At 44.8% G+C, this 22,461-nt stretch overlaps 2 protein-coding genes across 4 annotated transcripts; one reads left to right on the top strand and one right to left on the bottom strand.

Annotated features, from left to right (window-relative positions):
• Positions 1-6: 6 nt before the first annotated feature.
• Positions 7-7,259, top strand: MTO1 (mitochondrial tRNA translation optimization 1). Of its 2 annotated transcripts, none has more exons than XM_018077811.2 (12): positions 7-25; positions 129-328; positions 738-855; positions 1,507-1,796; positions 3,065-3,177; positions 3,316-3,506; positions 3,756-3,886; positions 4,361-4,565; positions 4,647-4,818; positions 5,503-5,621; positions 6,114-6,271; positions 6,453-7,259. In XM_018077811.2, exons 2-12 carry the CDS (start codon positions 134-136, stop codon positions 6,678-6,680), a joined length of 1,920 nt encoding a protein of 639 aa, XP_017933300.2. In that variant the 5' UTR covers positions 7-25; positions 129-133; the 3' UTR covers positions 6,681-7,259. The 2 variants fall into 2 exon arrangements, with proteins under 2 accessions (XP_017933300.2, XP_017933301.2); XM_018077812.2 differs by having other exon boundaries at positions 3,681-3,886.
• Positions 7,260-16,451: 9,192 nt separating this feature from the next.
• Positions 16,452-20,965, bottom strand: EEF1A1 (eukaryotic translation elongation factor 1 alpha 1). Of its 2 annotated transcripts, none has more exons than XM_018077810.2 (8): positions 20,888-20,965; positions 19,956-20,146; positions 18,888-19,067; positions 18,459-18,755; positions 18,047-18,197; positions 17,609-17,865; positions 17,156-17,390; positions 16,452-16,856 (listed from the first exon to the last, which is right to left on the bottom strand). In XM_018077810.2, the coding sequence occupies exons 2-8, from the start codon at positions 20,097-20,099 to the stop codon at positions 16,732-16,734; spliced, it is 1,389 nt and encodes a 462-aa protein (XP_017933299.1). In that variant the 5' UTR covers positions 20,100-20,146; positions 20,888-20,965; the 3' UTR covers positions 16,452-16,731. The 2 variants fall into 2 exon arrangements, with proteins under 2 accessions (XP_017933299.1, XP_017933298.1); XM_018077809.1 differs by having other exon boundaries at positions 20,883-20,928.
• Positions 20,966-22,461: the final 1,496 nt, after the last annotated feature.

Genomic DNA, 22,461 nt, shown 5'->3' with positions numbered 1-22,461 from the left:
CTCACGCACAGGATCGGCACCATCGGTACTGCCGCGCGTACCCGGGCTGGGGCGGGGGAAAGAACCGCGGGCGCTTCGGGTGTCCCCGGCGTGAGAGCTTTTGGGGTGTCCCTGTGTCCCTTCCCCAGGGGAGATGTCCTGCAACCCGTCCTTCGGCGGCATCGGGAAGGGGCACCTCATGCGGGAGGTGGACGCTCTGGACGGGCTGTGCGGCCGCGTCTGCGACCGCTCCGGCGTCCACTACAAGGTGCTGAACCGCTGCAAGGGCCCGGCCGTGTGGGGCCTCCGCGCACAGATCGACCGCGGCCTCTACAAGGAGAACATGCAGGTGAGAGCGGGGCCGGGAGGATTTTTTGGTATTAGGTTTTAGTATAAACTACTGAAGATGATGAGGGAGGGACGCACGTTTTGTTTTTCATTATTTACCTAGCTAGATACGTTGCTGTTCGGTACTTTAATGCACCGTAGGTTGTTGGAGCTCAGCATACTTTAAAAAATTCTCCAGCATTTTAGAAACAGGTCAGGCTTCACGACTGAATAGTTTCTTTTGATCTTAAACTCTTATCTGAATGAAAATTTCTACTTGATCGATCAGAATAGTACCATAACTGAGTATCTTCCCAGTTATGTGGTAAGAATGGAAGAGGGTGATAGATGTTCTGGAAATCAGCAGGATTTGGGATTGCCCATATGTTTCATAACTTCTTAGATTTTTGCAGTAACTCCTTTCATGACAGAAAGAAATCCTTAACACACCACTGTTGACAGTTCATAAAGCATCTGTGGAAGATCTTATCTTGACAGAGCCAGAATCAGGCCATCCTGGGAAATGCCAAGTTGCGGGAGTCATTCTGGGTATGTGTTAGTAAATCAGTAAGTGCCTCCAGTTACTCCATGCTAAGAGCAGCCTTTGGGATAAACATTTCTGATTTGTCAGTGAGAAAGATGAATTAACAAAGACATCTGGTTTAGACAGAGTGTGAACTAAACTAGGTTAGTATGTGTAATTACAAAGTAGTACAATGACAAAAATACCTGGAGTGATAGGATATCGGGAGGTTACTTAAGTTAATTTTCTTCAGGCTAGTGATATTGAATTCCATGTTGCATTTTGAGATTTTATTTGGTAAATGGCATATGCTGTCGACAATGTTATGGGACCGTGGGGTTCTATTACTAACAGACTCGTACTTTATTACCCCTTGCTGTTCTAATAAACAAGCTTTCTGAAGTAAAGGCCTGGATATGATTTTTTTTCCCAGGAGTGGGTTTTCTGCATTACAAGTAACTTTTTTAGGAATAGTAAAAATACAGGTATAAATACATGCTGCTTATTGCAGTTATTGCTATTAGTGCTTTCATTATTGAAATGCTGCTTTTGTTGTGTAACAGAAGATGGATAAACCCTCAGTGAACACTGTTAGTCTAGTTTTAGACAGAAGCACCACAATACGAGGGCTTTGTTGATACTTAAATGTGTACATTTCTGAAAACTTGCTGTTTTAGGGGATGGGAGCACAGTACACGCTGGGAGTGTTGTCCTGACCACCGGTACCTTTCTGAGGGGTATGATCCACATTGGGCTAGAGATGCACCCGGCTGGGCGACTGGGGGACCAGCCAGCCATTGGGCTAGCTCAGACTCTGGAGAAACTGGGATTTGCTGTGGGCAGGCTGAAGACTGGGACACCACCAAGACTTGCCAAAGACACGATTGACTTCAGTGGTCTGGAGGAACATGGAGCTGACAATCCTCCAGTGCCATTCAGCTTCCTCAGTGACGCTGTGTGGATCAAGGTGGGATAGCGCACGTCAAATGCACATAGAGCCAGCTGGGGAGTGGTTCTGGGAATGTCATGCTCATAATCTGCCAGGGAGTTGGTGGCTGGGAAAGGGAGCTGGGATGTATTTGTACTGGAGGTGTTATGTTTCTGAGGACTCTCAGTGCAAAGGATTCTTTTGTTGTTTGTGTTCTTTTGAAAGCAAGTACCTTCTTACTTTATTTTCTCAACTTGAGAACCAAAATTTTTACTTCTAGAGTCAGAATTGTGTGAAATGGGATACCGATACTAGTATTCTTCATGTGCTGGTTACAGAATACATCTGTTATTATACCTGTATTCTGGAGATTTATAATGTCTTGCTTCTTACCTTAGCTTTAAAATAAAGTTAAAATCTTGAAATTAGAGATCATTAGTAGTATTGACTAAGAAAGAGAAAGGATATAGTTATCCACAGAACTCAGAAGTGGCATATTTACAGTAACTTAAAAGCACAAAAAGCTCAATTTTCCAAAGAAATTTTCCTTTCAAAGAAAATTCTTACATAATGTAGTTGAATAGCACAGAGTTAAGTATCAGGAGTTAATTTTCCCCGGAGCATATAGGAATTCCAATAACCTATTAGAATCAGGATGAGGGTGAAAGTAATATTACTTGAAGTCCTTGGTATGTGTAGGAAAGGTTTTAAGAAGTTAAGGTGCAACATTATTACTGTTTTGAATGTGAGTTTATTGAATTTTTCAGAAAAATCAGTCAAATACTTTACATGGTAGGTTTTTTCCCTAAACTTTGAATTTAATTGCAGAGTTTTGAGATTTTTATCTTTTTTTCTTCACCGAGACATTTCTTTTTTTTTCTTCAACAAAATCTTTTATTGCCTGTTAGCGGTAGGGTCAGCACTTACTTTTCTTGCTCCAGAGCTTTAAGTTCCTGTAGTCAGTTTGAATGCTGTGATATAACGTGTTGCTTTAATGGGAGTATCCATCCTGTAATTAGTGTATGGAATACACTAATTAGTGTATGGAATCCTGTACAGCGTATGGAATAAAACTTGAATTCTACACTTCCAAGTTCTGTTCTGTTCTCAGTCTGCTTTTGGGCATGTTGCTCATGCTCTCTGATTGCTCATGTTCTGTCTGTACAGTGGGTATGACAGCGCTACTTAGCTCTCCAAGAAGCGAGAGCCAGCTGTCATGGAAAAGGTATTGGACATCCTCAGAGTTGTTCAATAAGAATACAGTGTTGTGTCTGGATTAATTTAAAGTGAGCTTTGGCCTCTTTCAGCCAGAAGATCAGCTGCCATGTTACCTGACACGCACTACCCTGAAAGCCCAGCAAATTATCTATGATAACCTCCACCTGAACAACCATGTACGGGAGACAACAAGGGGCCCTCGGTAAGTGTGTGGCATCACGCAAGGCTCTCAAGGGGACAAGTGTCAATCTATTTGGAACTGAGGGGGTATCCTGCTTCACTTCTGCAAAGTTACTTTTTCTCCATATCACATGGTGCTCATGGCCATTTACTGTTGCAGGTACTGTCCCTCTCTCGAATCAAAGGTTCTGCGCTTCCCAAACCGGCAACATCAAGTTTGGCTGGAGCCTGAAGGCTTGGAATCCAACGTCATTTACCCCCAAGGCATGTCCATGACACTGCCACCTGAGCTTCAGGAGCAGGTGATCAAATCCGTCCCAGGTTTGGAAAAAGCCAAGATGATACAGCCAGGTGAGGGGGATGAATAGTTTTAAATCTGTTTGTTACATTGTTTACCAGTTAATGAAAACCAGATTCTGTTTAGAGCATAGCAAAACAAAGGAAATGAGAAACAAAGCTAATTCCTAGTTGCAGGGATTTTTCCTTGGTTGTTTTGAAATTGTAAATAAAAGTTGAAAAGCTAAGTCATCCTGCCCCACTGGTTACCTTTGCTGACCTTCAAAATGCCTCCTGTAACATCTGTCTTGTTGTGTGTCATAGGCTACGGGGTCCAATATGATTTTTTAGATCCCCGTCAACTGACTGCTTCCCTCGAGTCGCGTCTCGTTCAGCGCCTCTTCCTTGCAGGACAGATAAATGGTACGACAGGCTATGAAGAAGCTGCAGCTCAGGTGGGTGAATCTGACCATGTGTACTCAGCACTCAGAAAAGGGGTATTGCCTTGGCATTTGTCTGTGATACAGAGTCTTGCGAGGCCCATTTTTTTGCTCCTCAGATGTTCTTACTTTTGTTGCTCACCCCAATTCCAGACTTGCCCAAGATATTTTTACTTTTATTATCTGCAGTGCTATCACTAAGACTGCAGTAACAAAAGTAATTGGAGGCACTGTCAAGTGTTTCAGCATGGGGACTGTGCAGCGCGTATAATTGAAAACGTGGGAATTGTCTCCAGACACATCAGCAGTGGCCAAGAATCCCTTCAGACACTTGTAGTGTCACAAGAAAGACACTGCCTGGATTACTAGCACAGGCTATTGCATTTTTCTGGGTACAGTTTGACGTGTGAGTCTTTGGAGGCAGATGTGCTGATACTTTAGCTAAGAAGAGACCAATAAATGTGTTTGGTTTGTTTTCTGTCTGCCTAGGGTGTGATTGCTGGGATCAATGCCTGTCTACGGGTTCATGGCAAGCCCCCTTTCATTGTCAGTCGCACCGAAGGCTACATTGGGGTCCTGATCAATGACCTCACCACTCTGGGCACCAGCGAGCCCTACCGGATGTTCACCAGCCGGGTGGAGTTCCGCATGTCCCTCCGGCCCGACAATGCTGATGCCAGGCTCACTCACAGAGGTGTTTGATCATGGTGGCTCTTGCAGTGAGCAGCCCTGCCTGGTTGTAGACCTTTGTCTCATACACCATCTGTCTCTGCAGGTTTTGAAGAAGCTGGGTGTGTGTCGCAGCAGCGATATGAACAAGCAGTTAAGATGAGAGCTGCTTTAGATGATGGAATTGCAACACTAAAATCACTTCAGTTCAGCATATCCAAATGGTCCCAGTTACTGCCAGAAGTTCCCATCAGTAGCAGTCGCAGGTCGCCTGTTAGGTAAAGGTTACAGTCAGAACTTTCTGGTCTGACCTACGCTTGCTTTAGCACATCCTGCTAGTGGTTTCACAGCATTTGTCCATGTTTCCTGAAACTGTCAGTACTCCAAGATTCCAGCTTTACCACCTTCAGGGAACACACATCTGATGTTTGCCTGTAGAGTAAGTGCTATGTTAGTGTTTTTATTATGCTATATTTCCTGGTGCTGACGTGCTCCAAAAGCAAGGGGGTGCTCCACTGGCCCCGGGCATCAGTTCTTGATGCCCTTATAGAGAGTGTCACCAAGTGGTGACAGTTTTACAGTGGGTTGCTGCTTTGCTAAAAGGTTGTTAAAGCAATAATTGATTTCAGGGGGGTGTCAGATGGTAGCTTATAAAAAAAAGATCATTGCTTCCATTACCCATTCTTTACTTCACCTTATCTTTTCTGTTCTGGCTGACTGGGTCTGTGAAAGGTTCCCCTTGGTGCCCCTACCTTGTCCCTTCCATCTTGCTGTCATTTTTCATAAAGAGCCCCTCTTCAAGGGTTTAACAGCTCTTCTGTGTCCTGAGAGGAGGTGATAGGGAGTTGAGCTTGGCTCTGCAATTGTTCTGGCTTATCCTAAGAACTTTGTGAGTTTGAGCTGGGAACAATTGTAAATTTGCCTTAGGAAAGTGACTCCTTTCTACCATACTTTCTCTGCAGTGCTTTTGACATCCTTCAATATCAAGATGTCAGTATGGAGGTTCTGGCAAAAGCTGTCCCAGAGTGCCTGGACAAGCTTGCTCAATGGAGACAACTGGCAGAGAGATTGAAAATAGAAGGTAGAGTACAGACATTATAATCTCTTGGGGTGATCTGTGTATGTTTTGTTCAGTAAGGGGAAAGCAAATCCATTTGTCCTAGTGTGTTTCATGTTGCTGCTTAGAGAAATGAAACACTGATCAGAGTGTGTATCTTTTACCATAGGCCACAGCCCTTTTCATGCACCTGTGTTTCACTGTTGGGGTTGAAATCAGTTATTCATATTCACTCTTGGGGTTTTTTTATTCCTTAACTGCCCTTACTGACCATCCTTTGCTGACATGAGTAGAAAAAACAACCCATGTACCAAAATTCCTGTAATAAATCAAAGAGTGTGACTTCTTCCAAGGTGGTGATATGAATTAGGCTCTATAGTCTGTGAGGCTGGAAACTTCCTTAGGAGCTTTGGACTGTCACAGTGGAATTGCTCATTCTGCTTCCAAGAATTCTTGCAAGTGACATATTTCACGTGAACATCTATATCTGGTTTCTTGTTTTCCTGATCATTACAGCTGCTTATGAGTGGTGTGTAGTCAACCAACAGCAGGAAATAGAAGAAGTGCGTCGTGATGAAGCGCTCCAGCTGCCAGAGGACATAGATTATTTTGCCATTGATGCATCGCTTTCAGCAGAAGTGCGGGAGAAACTGGACTCCAGCCGTCCCCAGACAGTAAGATATTCAACCACAGCAAGGTTGAGCAGCAGTGAAATCCCTTCCATCTTCCCAAGGGACATGAGGGGGTGGTGAAAAGAATCATGGAAAGGAATACCCACAGGTTTTGATCTCATTTCTCACTAGCTCCAGTGTGTAGGTTTGTTTTTGGTTAATTTGATTGTGTTTCCATGTGCAGATCGGTGCAGTCAGCCGTATCCCTGGAATTACACCAGCTGCTATTGTTAACCTGCTAAGGTTTGTGAAAACCAATCACCAGAAGACAGAGAAGCTAAAAGCTTTACCTCAGTCTGGGAAGTACTTAACAGGGAAAATGTACTCAGAGAAAGCAACTTCACAAAGACAGATGTCAGCTGAGTTTTCTGAAGAGGAGACACAAAGTACCTTCGTTAAAACACCTTCTTAGAGAGTGGCACAGATCCTGCCACTGTGTGGCAAGATCACCTGTGCTCGTTACCCTCTTCGCAAGTAACACCCGTGCTGCCTCGATCCAAACCACTTCTAGTTGTGTTCTGTGGTGGGGTCGTTGAGTAGAACAAAGATGATGAGTGCACAAAATAAATGCTCAGAAACCTAAATACAGCCTGTGATTTTTCTGATGCAGATCAAGAGACAGAACTGCTTTTAAAATTCCACTCATTTGGAAGGTGTTGGATAGTCAAAATCTGTTCTAAAGCATCTTGTAAAGGACAGTGTTTTGCTCTTATAAAATTAGTAAGAAATGTTACTGCACTGAACCTGTGGCAGCACAAGAGCATTTGAGTTGAAAAGCGTGTTCCATTGACTTTAGTACTTGTGCTCATAGCTGTGCAGTGACTGCACAATCTGGTGTCTCGATGTGGTGTCAGCCAAGAGGAAACACTTGGCTATGGAAATGTGTGCCACGTGAATATTTGAACTTACATAGGAGACCGACTGAATGCAAACATCGTATCCTGCAGATGTTTTTCTCCTTTAAAATAAATAAAGCTTATCTTGAAACTCACTGAAGAACTTGGTTGTCACTTAGCTTTCAGTAGGGCCTTGACAGTTCAGTGGATCACAGTTCACACACATAAGGTGAGGCAAGATTCACTACAGAGCTGGTGGAGGCTGCTGGATGAGACTGACTGCCTCAGGCTGAGGAAGATGGGAACCTGCCCCAGGAACCTCAGCTCGGGAGGTGTGAAGCTCACTGTGACATGCTGTGGACCCAGGGAAGCATGACCCAGGGGTTTCCCATCAGCACTGGTCCTGCAACTGATAGTAATATAACTTGAATCTGAGCAAGATCCAAGTCAGTTGGATCAATTGGTCAGTCAGTTTGTCACTTGACAGCAAGAAACACTGAATTCAAGCTGTTGCTGTGCACCTACCAAATCCTTGCCTGACTTAGGCAACAGTTTCTGGTGCTAGCCTCATTTCTGAACATCCTCTGAATTGACTGGGCCAACAAGCTTGAGAACACATTTTGTTACAGTTAAATCATAGAATCGTACAGGTTGGAAAAGACCACTAAGATCATTGAGTCCAACCATAAACCATGTATCTATGTCATTTTGAAGTAATGATTCTGGACTTTTCTCTGGCTTGTTTGCTCTGTTAGAGTGATTCCTTTCCTGGCCAGAGACAGGAATCAGAGCAAATCCCTTTTGCTCACAGAGACCCAGTCATGCAGCAGGAGGGTAGGCAGAGTTTACAGCTTTGTTTAGAGTGGCATCTGCCTGCCTGAAAGTATCTCCCAGTCACAGCCATTGTCTTGTACAGAGGGGCTTTAGACACGTGATCGGTAGGTCAGTTAATGTCAGAATGGTTCAGAAAAGCTAACATATATCTGCCCTATTTTGTATGTGGCCTGTTTTCCTTCCAGCCTATTTGGCTCAAAGATTTACTTCAACCTTGTAAGCCTTAAGTTCAATTTATGGAAGGCAGCTATGCTTTCTGTGGTCTAACTCAGACTCCACAAATGGTACTGGTGAAATTCCAGTTATGTGAATCTGAAGAAACCCTGAATCCTGTATGTCTCTGTCTATTCAAAGCAGTGGAATTTCTGATCAAGGAAGTTTTGTGCTTCCTTCACTGCATTATTTTCATGTTATGTTTTGTTTTGATGTACCTATATATGTAAAATCTTAGATATAGTTTTTACAGACTGGGAAAGAAGCCCTATTGACACCTTCATCCTCTCCCTTGTAAGCCAATTGTGCAGTCTCAAGACAGTATTTCCTAATTCTTGTTATCAGTCTTTTGACAGTAATACCTTGCTTTCAATAATGTATGTCTTTAAAGGCGATTGCTTTGCACTCTACTACAAAAGTAAACACTTTTTCCTCAGCTTTCTGTGCTACATTTATTTCTGTGCTACATTTATTTCTGTGCTTCTGTTTTCACATATGCCAGCATAAGTCAAAGGGTGAATCCACTGGCCTGGGCTGCACCAGCGTCAAAGGAAGAGCAGAAGGAGTAGACTTTTGCTTTTCTTACTTTTAACAATTTTATTATGTGCAGCTGTGGTCTAAGAAGGAGGAGAGAGTTAACTTCAGGGGAAATTGAAGTCAGAAATGTATGGATGCATTGCTTTCCAGCACATCTTCTGTAATAAGTGCTTTATTTCAGCATGAAGTGTGTCTTTGGCCATAGGTAAGCTCCCTTGTTAAGATAAGGTGCCCTCTGTTCACATACATGGGTTAATGATGTCCATATCTGCTGAAATGGAAAACCTGGCATCCTCGTAAATTTGAGGACTGGCTGCCCCTCAGGTATCGGTTTCATGTATACAGGGCTTGCAACAATATCGTGTTTGTTGAACAGTTCATGTTTGAGAAGACTTTTAACATGAAATCATAGCTACAAGTAGTACTATTCATTTTGTTAAGAAAACCAAGCACAGAAAGCCTAAATAATCTGCTGTAAATAGCACTGGCACATAGGATGCCCACATTGTGCTATCTGTTCTGTAACCACCAAGGACTTGTTACAAGGCCCAAGGTTTGGCTTTTACATGAAGGCAAAGTGAGCTTAGACCCTCACAGATCCTCACAGGTCTTATGGTCTTGCTAAGGCCAACAGATTGGGAAGGGCAGAACAGGAGGAGCCTGCTTTTGATATGTGCGCCTGCTTGCTTTTCCTTGTCTGCGCAGTAATTAATTGCACTTTGTCCTCCTGCAATCCTTGCTGTGACCAGGCAGGCAGGGAGGGAGTATGCATGGTGAGGTTGACCCAACTTGTTTCACATATCAAGGGTCTTTGTGTTCCCTGTTTCAATATGTGTGTCTCTTTCTTTTCCGTCCTGCAGAACAGAGGCCTGGTGATCAGCACTTTTTCCTCAGGTCTCTGTCATTCTATCTTGTACCAGATTTTTAAGACAACTGTTGTCTTCCCTTCCTATTCTGGATTTCATATGGTACTTGGACTGACCAGTTTCTTCTTTTTTTTCTTTATATCTGCCTGGAAGATGAAACCAAGAGAAAAATGGAAATATATTTTATGCTAGGAGACACTAAAAGCTGCCACCACCGCAGCCTTTGATGGCCTTAACGCTGCTGGGATGTTTGCTATTGTGCAGCAGTAGCTAAACTATGTGGTCTGCCTTAGTCCCCCACTTAGCTGGCTGCTGCAAGCACAGATTTTAGATGCTCAGGGGTTACCAGCTTTGATGCCTACACCTCCCAGGTTGTGCTCCTCCACCCAGAGATAGGATGTCACTTAGTGGATGCTGGGAGGGAATCTGCTATCCCCTCAGAGATGCTGTTTCCACCAAGGACATGCTCTCTGTGCTTTCTCACCAAACCGTGGCCTGTGCTGCTCAGAGTCCTTTCGGGGTGTTATTTCTGTCTCTTTCCTTGACTCCATGGGGCTACTGAGAATTAAAAGGTGTCTTTCCCCTCCCGTGACCAAAATTAGTGGTGCCCAGAGCTTTCATCTGGGAGATGGGAGACTTGTTATGCAATTGCTTTTACAGAAAGAGCAGTGAAAAAAAAGATTGATTCTTGATCTGTTGTTTTAAAAACAATGATGCTGTAAGGAAACAAAATTTGCTTTTATCTCTTTTGTTTCTAAATGGCTGTGCAAGTTTAACCCTGCATGTGTAACTCTGAGGGAGGAGACATATGTGGATCCCCATCAGAGACTCTCTGACCCCATAACCACCATCGTGAGGTCACCATGCACAGTGCCTGGGCCTTGACTTCTGTGCCCAAGGGTGCAGTAGTGGCAAATCCTCTAACCTGAAAGCTGGAGGCTGCACCTTGCTCACCTCTTTGCAGACTTAAGACTAGGTGCTTTAACATCCTGTGATATCTCCTTGGGGTGCTCAGCTATGAACAGGCTCGAACCTGCCCTTGTCCTCAGCTTCTCTATCTGTGTCCCTAGAAAGTCAATACTTCCTTGCTGTGGGAGAGGGTCAGCAGAGCTGCTAGAAGTGGGTGCTAAGGGCTCCCTGGGAGGAGCATGGTTCAGCAAAGGCCCATGCTGTGGTAGAGACAGGGGGCAGGAGAAATGAAGGGTGAAAGCATTCTTGTCTAGCATCAGCTGCAGCTCCCAGAACAAGCCCCAGGAGGTACATTTTCAGGTACCACTGGGAACCGATAAGCACACACAGTTCTTGTTCCAAGTGACTTAGCGCTTGATGTGGTTAACTGAAGAGCAGGCGCAGAGCCAGGTGGGAAATGAGCTCACTCTGCCTCACAGGGCAGCAAGAAGAGAGGGGAGTTGACCACAGCCTCGTGACTAGCTTCCTCGGTGGCATTTTACTGTGGCTTTACTTGGAAATTGCAGTGTATGACCAGGTGGTGGCCTATGTCACTAGCATATCGGATTTTTGGAGTCACAAGTGGAAAGGTTGCTGTGGCTGGTACTGCTGATCTGGCGCTTCAGCAAAGTTTTGTCCTTGTCCCACTGCACCTCGGGAGACTTTGACCAGGTGGCCATGTGCTGCTTTGGTGACATTGCCCCAGAGCAGGGCTAGCGGACAGTGGGGGGAGTCAGGCACAAGCTGGAAGTGGCGAATCAGATGCAGTGGTCACGTCACAGGCTATGATCTCAGTTCTCAGTTGTGCCACGTGTGTAGGAGTCCTGCAGATGCGTAGCCAGAAATGAGTCACAGGAATTACTCTCACAAGGAAGTGACTGCAGCAGAGCACAGATCTTGTTCAGGTTTGATTTCCTTCTCCCAGTCTGTGTGCACATATGTACATCCCCTCCTTCTCCAAGGAATTAGGGTACTATCATCAATAAAAGTGCTTCAGCAGCAGGCAAGGTGTTAGTTATTAGTTATTATTACTATTATTACAATTAGTTATTACTACTAATAACAGTCAAGTAGGAGCAAACATAATTAGACTTACATTCTTTCTTTTTTTCCTTTGGGGAAGGCTATTTAAGGGCTTGTTTTACACAGAGACAACTCAACACCAACAATCCTACACCTCTTTCTTCAAAATACCCATGTCCTGTTAGCAGAACCACATCCCAGTTTATAAAATTAAATATTCATTAAATATCTATGAAATATTTAGTAATAACAATGATAACAAATAATAGCTATTTTATTATATATAAATAATAACTAATTATAAAAATCTAAATATTCATTCATTTGGGAGGGTTTCACTTTGTTTACTAAGGAATTAGCTTAGAATTCAGTTTCAAAATAGGAACTACACTTTTTTAAGAAGTCTGGCAACTGCAATATTTTAAAAAAGAGGCATTTTATTAATTTATATAGATGTACAGATATATTTAATATATCATATATACATGTGCTTGTGTGCGTGTACATATATACATGCATATATCAAAGAAAAAATGGGCATTTTGCTTAAAATGTGCCCAGGTGACTGCAGATAAACAGAATCTGAAACTTTCTTTTAAATTTCAGGCCAACCTGCAATCAAATCCCCCCAGGAGGGAGCATTGGTCTTGCCTTTCAGCCAGTGTGCAGCTTTGGAGTCAGCTGCTTCACCAGCTGGCTGGCTATGCTGAGCCCTGCAGAACAGGGACCTGGGGTGGGGGAACAGGCTCTGCTCTGGCTCTTCCCCTTTGTGTTAAATAATCCAGATTTTACTGGGCTGAAAGGGAAAAAGTGACTGTGACTGCTGTGGGCAAGGCAGGCAGGGCCCCGAGTTAGAGGTAAGCTGGCTCTGCTTATTTCCATTGACTATATAATACAAAACAATAGCATATTAACCCATGGATCTGTTTGTGCTAGGCCTGAGCTTGCAGATGCTCTTGGAGAAGCATGTCCAGGTTCTTGGACTGCTTTGCTGAGAAGAGCCAGGAGAAAGCCCTAGCAAGTACCTCAGCACACTGAGGGCAAACCTGCTGCTACCACATCCTTAAAAGCATGCTCTTGGCCCATGGGAATGCTTCACTAAAGAAAGCTTAGGTACCTTCAAATTTTGTTTCGTTTCTTTTTTTTAAAGGAAGAAATAAGCAAAACCTGCACAAATTCAGAGCTATTAAGCATGGGCACAGCCCCTTGGCAGCCACCCTTTGTGCACCCTGCTGCTGCCCCACCATCCGCCCACTTACAGGCTGGATACCATCCATCAGGTTAGCTCTGATTTAGCCCCAAGTTTCCTCACTACTTCACTCAGCATCTTTCAAGGAAAATACATGTTTAACTGTCATCTTATCAGTGCAGAGAAGCTAGCAGATTTGAATTATGTTGTGTAAATATTTGAAACATAAAAGGATTAAAGAATAATTGATAGGCAGGCAGAGAACGTAACCTGATTTTTAAAAAAGTAGGCAATTATGTAATTGACTTACAACGCAGAAATAATCTGAAGGGACTTAAGAAGATTCAGAAAAGGCTAAAAACCCACAGTTTTCTGTGTTTGGGAACCAATACAGTTTTGCCATCTAGCAGGTTTCCTTCAGCTCTTTTGCACCACAGGTGCTCTCCTTCCTCCTGAAGTGTAGCCATTTCAGACCTCTCCTTGAAAAGCAGGTTCTTGTAGAAAGGGGCTTCAGATGAAGCAGCCACTTTGAGCAGCACCTCAGAGGTGCTCAGGGCACCTCAGGATGTTGCTGGGGAGGCAAGAAGCTTATCCGCACTCCCATCACCTCCTCTGCCCCCTGGGCTCCCTCTAGGCACTACATAAACCCAGTGGGTTGTATTTTTGATCCAGACTGAATTTATGCTGTTCTTAAGCAGGTATCAAATCATTTAGCACTAAGGAGGAAAAGGATAGCCCCATACAGTACAAAGATTGTTGCTACACAGTTTTATGTTGACCAAATCTAAAATAGAAATGTGCATTTAGAGAAATAATAATTTTTCAAAGTTTGTCAGTACCTTTCAAAATATAGTGAGACCACTATATTCCCAATGTGAAATAGTCTTCTATCTGCAATTTCAGTAAAATGCGCTATTTCAGTTATTAGCCTTGCACAAGCTGGTCTGAGATATAATTAAAATGCCTCAGAGCAGCAGCCTGGGCAGAGCCCATTTTATTCCAACCTCAACTGTCCACCTAGGGAACCAACATTGAGGAACAAGTTACTTGGTTACAGCAGCTACAACTGCACTGCTCAATTTCCCCACGCAGACCAACCAGCCTTTGTTGTATCTGACCTTGAATACTTCACCACACATTTTTTGAGTATTTCTGTGTACTAAAAGCCCTCCAAGACCTCCAGGCTCCCAAAGCATGCATCATCAACTAGAAAGGATACTGTTTTAAACTTCCAGCTCCCCACAGCCACCTTCAGCAACAAAGCTGAAATATATTACATGAATGTATTACTCCAGCCAGTTTTCTGCCTTCATAGCTAGCTTCATCACCAGAGCAGTATGCTTTCACACTTCTTTCTGTATAAACACCACCAGCATTGCAGGACAGTGGGGAAAGAGTAAAGGACAGCTGTGAAAGTTGCTTACAGAAATAAGCAGTCAGAAGACAAATACAGTTCTCAACTATGAACATTTATTAAAAGTTTGATCAAAGTAGTTTTATTCCCAAGTTTTGTTTACAAAAGTCTAACAATTTCCCCAGGTAGTCAAAGATTAATAAAAGAACTGAAATGGGATTACATTAGTGCATAGAAAGCAAATCTGGTCTATAAAAGTTAAAATTAAAAAAAAAAGAATGTGTAAAATTTTAGGTTTTAAATACATGAAAGCAATTGCTAGTATGGCAGGCAGCGTTCACAAATGTGCTCTTACTGCACACAATGTGAAGTTGGTGGATTCAATACTGACTGATCTCTAGGCTTAAGGTTTTTTTCCTCCTAGAGGCAGAACCACTCCCTCTGCCCAAAACTACACAGCTGACTCTTACCCCCCCTCATCATGGGCCATCTGACCATGAACCACCCTTCCAGCAGCTTTTGCAGTTGCTCTGATCTTAGCACAGCTGACCAGAGGTGAGGGGTGTCTCTTCCAAGAGCAGCACTGCACTGTGCTGCCTCATTCCGCTGCTTGGGATCAAGCACAAGTGCACTATCGCACCTGATTTTGCCCTAAGGATTTGAATCAGTTGCCCATTACAAGATAATTTGCAAACTGCCACGGAGCAGACACCCAGCTGTAGACAACCCTGTGCAACGTGCACAGAGCCCGGGGTGCATATCTACCACTGCAGACAGAGTGTTGTGTATCCAGGCCACGGTGGCCAAACCAAACATCCTGCACCTACAAAGGAATGCGTAAGAAATCTAACGCACAGACCTGCACTGTGAAGGCAGCTTGTGCCAAAGCCGCTTTGCTTTTCAACCCAATGAGAACTTTGCTCAACCAGTTTGACCAAAGTCTCTTGGAAAAAAGTCAGCGGTTTAACTGAAAAGCATGCAAAGATTTGGCCAGATACTTTAACCTTTATTATGGCAAAAGTACGTCTGCCTCCATATTGAAGTTATGTACTTCCTGTTGCCTTGGGGACACTAAAACCTCCAGAAACAGCATTTAAGCAGCACAATGAGAGTCCTTTGCTGAGTTCCACAGCCCTGCTATGCTATGAAGCCCTCTAGCCCTTGCTTCCACTGTATTTGGCACATCTGTACCTTCAAACATGGTGTGTAATGCTCCAAGGCTTTGCCGTAGTTAAGACACAGAAGGCGAGCAGAAAAGGAGAAAATATCCAACCAGAGCAAACAGAATATGAAAGTAAGTAAACACCAGAGTTCAGGTCTATCCAAGCAGTACAGATACAGATTCCTGCAGAGCAAGCACACAGCCAGAGAAGGAAAGGAAAACAACTGAGAGAATAACAGCCATTACAGGGAGAAGAGACATACTGCTGTCATGGAACAATAATCCCTCAAAGACAGTGAATTCTTTTTGACCTTATGTGGGGATGCTGTGGGGAAATCATGTGAAAGGTTAGTAAAACAGCTGTGTCATTATGCAAAGTCAGGTCTGATTATCCATTAACTGCTTGTCTCCGTTAACCAACGCAAAGCAAGACTTCTATGCTGGAATCCCCAATTATTACAGCTCGTATGTTTCATAGCCCAAAACGTTTCACTTGGGATTATTTATCTAGTGATTAATAGTAATCTTTTGGACTAGGTACCAAAGTCCACTTTAACTGTTTGACCCAAATCTTCAACCCATCGTTGAAGATAACAGGTACACTGTCCCACCGTGTTTGGTGCAGGCTACAATGGTGGATCACTCAGATTGCATCAAAGTGTAATTCTAAACAAAGTTTAATTTTTAAATTTGGCTACTGAATGTTTTACTATATATTAGAAAACATTTATGTAAAAGTGTTTTTTCTTGAAAGAGCTACACAACAGTTAAATCAGTTCCCCAGAAAAGTTTCTGCTTGCAATTACAAAAATCCACGTACAAAATTTATGGGCCTAACACTGGGTTTGTTGTTCATGCCTTTTTAACCTCAAATGTGGTTTTGTTCACACTATTTCTTCTTCCCAATATGAAGAAGTCTCGGTTTACTCAATGCATCACAGAATGCACCATAATCCTGTAGGCTGTTGCCTGGTATTTGTGCTATTCAATCTAAAAATGAGTCACAAAGCAAGCACCAGAAAAGTAATTTTTTAAGGCTTAGATCAGTTAAAATAATAAACCTGGAGCTGAATTTTGCTCTGCTCTTCAGAAACAGATAATTTGAGTATTTGCTTTGCAACTCCTGAGCATACTAAAGTAACAACAATCCTTTCTGATCCCACCAGATCTAGAAATAGGTTTTGCCATAAACTTAATATTAACCCAAAGAACACAGAGACGTAGCATTGAACTTCTGTTTTAATGGTCTCAAATTCTGTGACAGATTTTTGGTCTCAAGTTTCCATTTTAAAAAATTTATCGATTTTAAAGACTAATAACTTAAACTGCCACGAAACAAATGGTCCACAAACATTCCTTTCCTTCTGAAGCTTTTACGATGCATTGTAATCATTAACCAGTCTTTCACTATTAAACTTAAATGGCCAATTGAGACAAACAGTTCTGAGACCGTTCTTCCACCACTGATTAAGACTGAGGTGGCAGCTGCAGTACAGAATTTTCATTTAGCCTTCTGGGCCTTCTGGGCAGACTTTGTGACCTTGCCAGCTCCTCCAGCCTTCTTGTCAACTGCCTTGATGACACCAACAGCGACCGTCTGCCTCATGTCACGTACGGCAAAACGACCTGAAAACAAAAACACGTTTTATGACTATTGTCTAGAGCTACAGAACTCACAGTGGAAATTCCACAGCAGCAACAGGCAGTTTGAGGTAAGTGGGCAAATGCTGCTCTGGGACCAGAATGGGACAGTGACATCACCCTCTGCAAAGTATCCCTGTACCACTGTACTTTTGGTTCCACTTCCAAAGTTTCAAGTCAAAGCTTTTAACAGCATTTCACAGAACACGGTGCATCCCTGCACTTGAAATCAAGGAGTGTCTTTTCTAGAAATCAGTATTAACACACTTTAGGAAATGCCTTACCAAGAGGAGGATAATCAGAGAAGCTCTCAACACACATGGGTTTGCCAGGGATCATATCAACGATAGCAGCATCTCCAGATTTCAGGAACTTGGGGCCATCCTCCAGCTTCTTGCCGGAACGACGATCAATCTTCTCTTTGAGCTCAGCAAATTTGCAGGCAATGTGAGCAGTGTGGCAATCCAGCACAGGGGCATAGCCAGCACTAATTTGGCCAGGGTGGTTCAGGATAATGACCTAGGAAACCAAGGAAGACAACATAACATCAGAACAATTTTGAATATCGATGTGTCTTACAAAGCCAAGGAATTAATAAGATTTGCTTCAAGCAAATGCATCTCAGAACAGAAGCCTATGTCACTTTATAGCTTAGCCTGTAAGTGAAGAAAAAACAAGACTCTTATTTCAGAATACAAAGCTACATTTTAAACACCCTCAAACAGCTGCAAAAATACCTGTGCAGTGAAGCCAGCAGCTTCCATTGGAGGATCATTCTTGCTGTCACCAGCAACATTGCCACGGCGAACATCTTTCACAGACACGTTCTTAACATTGAAGCCAACGTTATCACCAGGCAGAGCTTCGCTCAGGGCTTCATGGTGCATCTCAACAGATTTCACTTCAGTTGTTACATTGACAGGGGCAAATGTAACCACCATGCCTGGCTTCAGAACACCAGTTTCCACACGGCCAACTGGTACAGTACCAATGCCTGTGAAAGAGAAGCAACATCAGTAATTCAGCTTAATGAATATATGCCCTTATGACAAAAAAAACACTTGATAAAATATGCGGTTTTGAATCGAAAAATACAGCTCTTGGGCAAACGCCTGCATTTCTGGCCCATATATCAGCTCTTGTGGCAAGTGAGCAACATTACAGAGAACACATACCACCGATTTTGTAGACATCCTGAAGAGGCAGACGCAGAGGTTTGTCAGTTGGACGAGTTGGTGGCAGGATACAGTCCAAGGCTTCAAGGAGGGTGGTTCCGCTTGCACTGCCATCCTTTCGGGTAATCTTCCAGCCCTTGAACCAGGGCATCTGTAACAAAAACAAGCCCAGCTATAAACTGACTGCCAAATTAATGGCACAAGGCTGAAGAAGACTAAGTGGTATATCTTAGCATTCTCTCATTATCTGACTCTGTTAGAGAGTAAGAATTTTTAAAAAGTCTTAATTTGATTTTGGACCTTGTCACTTCCAAATGTAATTATTAAAAAGCATGTGCATTTTATAATTCCATAATTTATCTCAATAATCGTCCTGGATTCATGTCTTAATAGAAACAAATGTCAAACCTACATTAGAGCTAGGTTCCAACATGTTGTCACCGTTCCAACCAGAAATTGGCACAAAAGCTACAGTGTCTGGGTTGTAGCCAATTTTCTTGATGTAAGTGCTGACTTCTTTGACAATCTCTTCATATCTCTTCTGGCTGTAAGGTGGCTCAGTGGAATCCATCTTGTTGACACCAACAATCAGCTGTTTTACACCCAGGGTGTAGGCCAGAAGAGCATGCTCACGGGTTTGCCCGTTCTTTGAAATACCAGCCTCAAATTCACCAACACCAGCAGCAACAATCAGGACAGCACAATCAGCCTTTGAAAAGAAAGAAAACCACAAGACCAAAACTATAGTCACAGTGCTTGTGCATTTGCCAACATATTACAGGAAGCCCCCTAACTAAGGAACATTCCCCAACTTCCCAAATCTTTGGTTTTATTTACATACCTGAGAAGTTCCAGTAATCATGTTCTTAATGAAGTCTCTGTGTCCAGGAGCATCAATGATGGTTACGTAGTATTTGCTTGTTTCGAATTTCCAAAGGGAAATATCAATAGTAATACCACGCTCACGTTCAGCCTTCAGCTTGTCCAAGACCCAGGCATATTTGAAGGAACCTTTGCCCATCTATGGTTAGAAGAAAACCCAGTTTACCTTTTCCCCCTCTTTTTTTTTATGAAGAAGTTATGTATCTGCATTTACTTCACAAAGATCGCATGCTCGCTACAGAGTAAAATCTAAGAATAGTAAGTGACTCAATACTGGAGAACACTGCTGCTCATGAAACAAGCAATAAGATCCGCTTGGCACTACTAGTGAGAGATGCCAACTGTTTTCTGTTTATCGAACCTGTTGACACTTCAGCCCCATTGACAGCTTGTTAATTGTGGTAATGCATCTTTGTGACAGAGCTCCTGAGTGTGAGTTCTACTATCAAGTGTCCTTTACCAATTTAAGTTCTCTCACTAATGCAATCCTTGTGATAATCAACATTTTAAGTGCCACTCTGTTCAGCATCTGCCAAATTTTTACTCTATAATGTTGTTATTAAGATCCATGCTGTTATTACACAGAAAATATAATCGGTGAAACTTCCTGATTTTCAAATTAAACCTTAATAGAGTATCTCCTTTTAATTCTATTCTTTACTACGTGTATGCACACACTGAACCAGGCAACTCCATTAGACTTGCAAGTCCAGACGTAATTGCCTAGATGTAGCTTTATACAACCTTTCCCTTCCCTTGCTCTACGCTCCACAATTCGAGTTTCTCCAACTAACACAATGGAGGATTGAACACTTACACACTTGTTCAACCTCGGGGACAACTGCAACCCAGCTGCCGCCCTGTGGCCGCACAACACTGAGCCACTTGTTCAGCTACCAGGGCAGCCGCAACCAAACCGCCTCCTCGTGGCCGCCAAACACTTTGCAACTTCGCTTTACAACTAAGGGTCTCTATTTATTCCTGCACCCCGAAATTTTGCTGGGTGCCAGCTCACAGGCCCACGCACCTCAGCGGCTTCCTTCTCGAACTTCTCGATGGTTCTCTTGTCGATGCCCCCACATTTGTAGATGAGGTGACCGGTGGTGGTGGACTTGCCAGAATCGACGTGGCCGATGACGACGATGTTGATGTGGGTCTTCTCCTTTCCCATTTCGGATGTAGTTTAAGTTCTTGCTTTGGGCAAAAGAGAATTGACACCTAAAAATTCCGCAGAAAAAAGCTGGTTACAGTTCGGTCCCGAGGGGCAGCGATGGCGGCGCCACATGCAGGGCGGCCCGGCCAGGCCAGAATGGCGGCCCGCCCCGCCGGGGGAGGGGAGGAGCGAGGCTGGGCAGGCCGGGGGCCCCCTCAGAGCGCCCCTCACATCGGCCCCCTCCCCGAGCTCGAGTTACCCCGGCGGCCGGCGGCCGGACCGCGGGGCGTTGTGCGAGCGGGCCCAGCGGGCCAGCGCGCGAAGCGTGGCGGGCCGCCCCGCTCCTTTGTTGTGGACTCACCCCGCCCGGGCGCCGCGTCCTCCATTTTGTGGCGCTGGCGGCTGGGCGGGGGAAGTCGAAGCGGCCATTTTTCACTTCGTGCCCGTCCCAGCGCCCCCCGACGGCCCCTTCGCACCCAAACCCGCGCGGCCCCCGGCCCACCACTCGGCGTGACACAGCAGGAGGATGCCCCGCGCCTCCCAGCCCCATACCCGCACGGACACGCGCCTCCCGGACCCCAGCCCGAAACGAGGGGGAATGTCCGCGTGGGAATCGTTGGAAGACGACCCCGCTGCCGCCATCTCGCGCCCCGCGCCCCTCTGCTCACCCCCCTGTCCCCACTCCCCCATGAACCTCCGACCTCTACTCCCTCCTCCCCTCGGCCCTCACCACGCCTGGGGCTCAGCGCTGGCCGGGCCCCCGGCGGCGTGGCCCGCCCCGGCCCATCCCAGCGGACGCACCTCACCTACTGGGCGTCAGCAGACCCGGAGCGAAAAAGACCGACGGCGTGAGCGCCGCTCCTTATATAGCTTGGGCAGGGGGCGGGGCCTGGGGAACGTCCACGCTCCGGCGGCCCGCGCCCCGCCCGGGCACGGAGTGCCCCCGTGCTACGCCCACGCCGTCCCTGTGGGGCTCTGCGGGACTGGAATGCTCTGGCAAATCGCCGCCCGCATCTTACGGGGCCGCCTGGCCTTGCCCTTGGCTCGGCACGGCGGGAAGCGAGGCCGGGCCGCGGTGCACCGAGGGGCTGCGGCGGGAAGAGGAGCGGGTGCCCCTTCCCCGCGCCCGGAGATGGCGGGGCGGGCCGGAGCGGCCAACCAACGCATGCCGGGAGAAGAGGGGCAGCACCGAGCGGCCCCCCGCCCCCTGCAGGGCCCAGCGGGCGCGGCGGGGCCCCGGGACCGGAGGGAGCGTCAGGCCGCGGCGTCAATGGCCGGTCGAGGGGGGCGCGGCGGGCTGAGCTGAGGGTAGTCCGCGGGTAACAGCTCCCGGCGAGTTCACTGTGCCCCTCATCGGGGACACAAAGGAACGCAGTTAGCGAGGTTAGAAACGTTCAGTGAGTTACCCTGACAGGCAAGTAACAAATGTCGGCCAAACTTCACGGCATGCGAGGCCCACCCCCCCCAGCCCATTACGTAGTAGGTCTCCAAGAAACAGAGGTGGGGATGGAGGGAGAGAGCAGGAATTTCAGGAAGCTTAATACATCAAAATAAGAAAACAACGTTTGGCTTACCAAAAAACAAAACAAAACAAAACAAGCTTTTTCTGTCTTTGTTGTACCATTAGAAAACAAAAGTTGGCTCGGCTCAGAAAACTTTGGCACAAAAGTACTAATCAAGGCAGAGGCACCTCCAGCAACGACGCGTCTGAAGTGAAAATGTATTAATCACAGTTAATAAGCACTCAGGACATGGAGCTTCTGTGCAAGAAACCCAGACTGCGGGAAGTGCCCCTATACTGTATTTTCTCATGAGAAAACCGTCAGCCATAGCAAATTATTTTTAGAATCAGGGCAATGAGGAGTCACAAAACAGATCACAACATCAGAAATAAAGGCTCTCGTGATTGCAGTGGATCGTTCTCTGGTTTTCTTGCTCCTAACCAATGTAGAAAAATCCATTAAATATTCAACATCTCTTATACCTATTCAAGACAAGCTGAGAAGCTTAACTATCTCTGTTTATTATTTTTCAACTCTCTGCAAAGCATACAAGCTACACAGTCGATATTCAGCTACATTATATGCCTGTCAGCAATAGTTACTTACCTATCAGCAAGTATAACCCTATTTGTTTGTTCATATGTGATTCAGGTTGCAGTTGTAAAGCATGGAAATAAGTTCTTGTTCAAAAACAAACAAAAAAGAACAACATCAACAAACTAATAATAAAAAAAAACACTTCATGCATCTACACATCTACACTTCCACTTGACTCAAAGTTTCTCTAGCTGAGATAAACCCAGCATCAAATTCACTAGTGAGATGTAAACTCAGTATTTCATGGTTTGATATGGAATTGAAGTGTTTCCATGATATCT

Source organism: Manacus vitellinus, unplaced genomic scaffold (genome assembly GCF_001715985.3).
Source record: "Manacus vitellinus isolate BGI_N305 unplaced genomic scaffold, ASM171598v3 scaffold_4_pilon, whole genome shotgun sequence".
Classification (NCBI taxonomy): domain Eukaryota; kingdom Metazoa; phylum Chordata; class Aves; order Passeriformes; family Pipridae; genus Manacus; species Manacus vitellinus.
Note: the sequence above shows the minus strand (reverse complement) of the source record. Positions and strands in the feature narration are given on the sequence as shown.

Excerpts from the sequence above, each read along its gene's own strand:
- MTO1 (XM_018077812.2), top strand. The coding sequence starts at position 134 with ATGTCCTGCAACCCGTCCTTCGGCGGCATCGGGAAGGGGCACCTCATG. Across the intron at positions 856-1,506 it reads AGTTGCGGGAGTCATTCTGG|GGGATGGGAGCACAGTACAC; the intron begins GTATGTGTTAGT and ends TTGCTGTTTTAG. Across the intron at positions 6,272-6,452 it reads ACTCCAGCCGTCCCCAGACA|ATCGGTGCAGTCAGCCGTAT; the intron begins GTAAGATATTCA and ends TTCCATGTGCAG.
- EEF1A1 (XM_018077810.2), bottom strand. The coding sequence starts at position 20,099 with ATGGGAAAGGAGAAGACCCACATCAACATCGTCGTCATCGGCCACGTC. Across the intron at positions 18,198-18,458 it reads TGTTGGAACCTAGCTCTAAT|ATGCCCTGGTTCAAGGGCTG; the intron begins GTAGGTTTGACA and ends TTTTTGTTACAG. Across the intron at positions 17,866-18,046 it reads GGATGTCTACAAAATCGGTG|GCATTGGTACTGTACCAGTT; the intron begins GTATGTGTTCTC and ends TCTCTTTCACAG.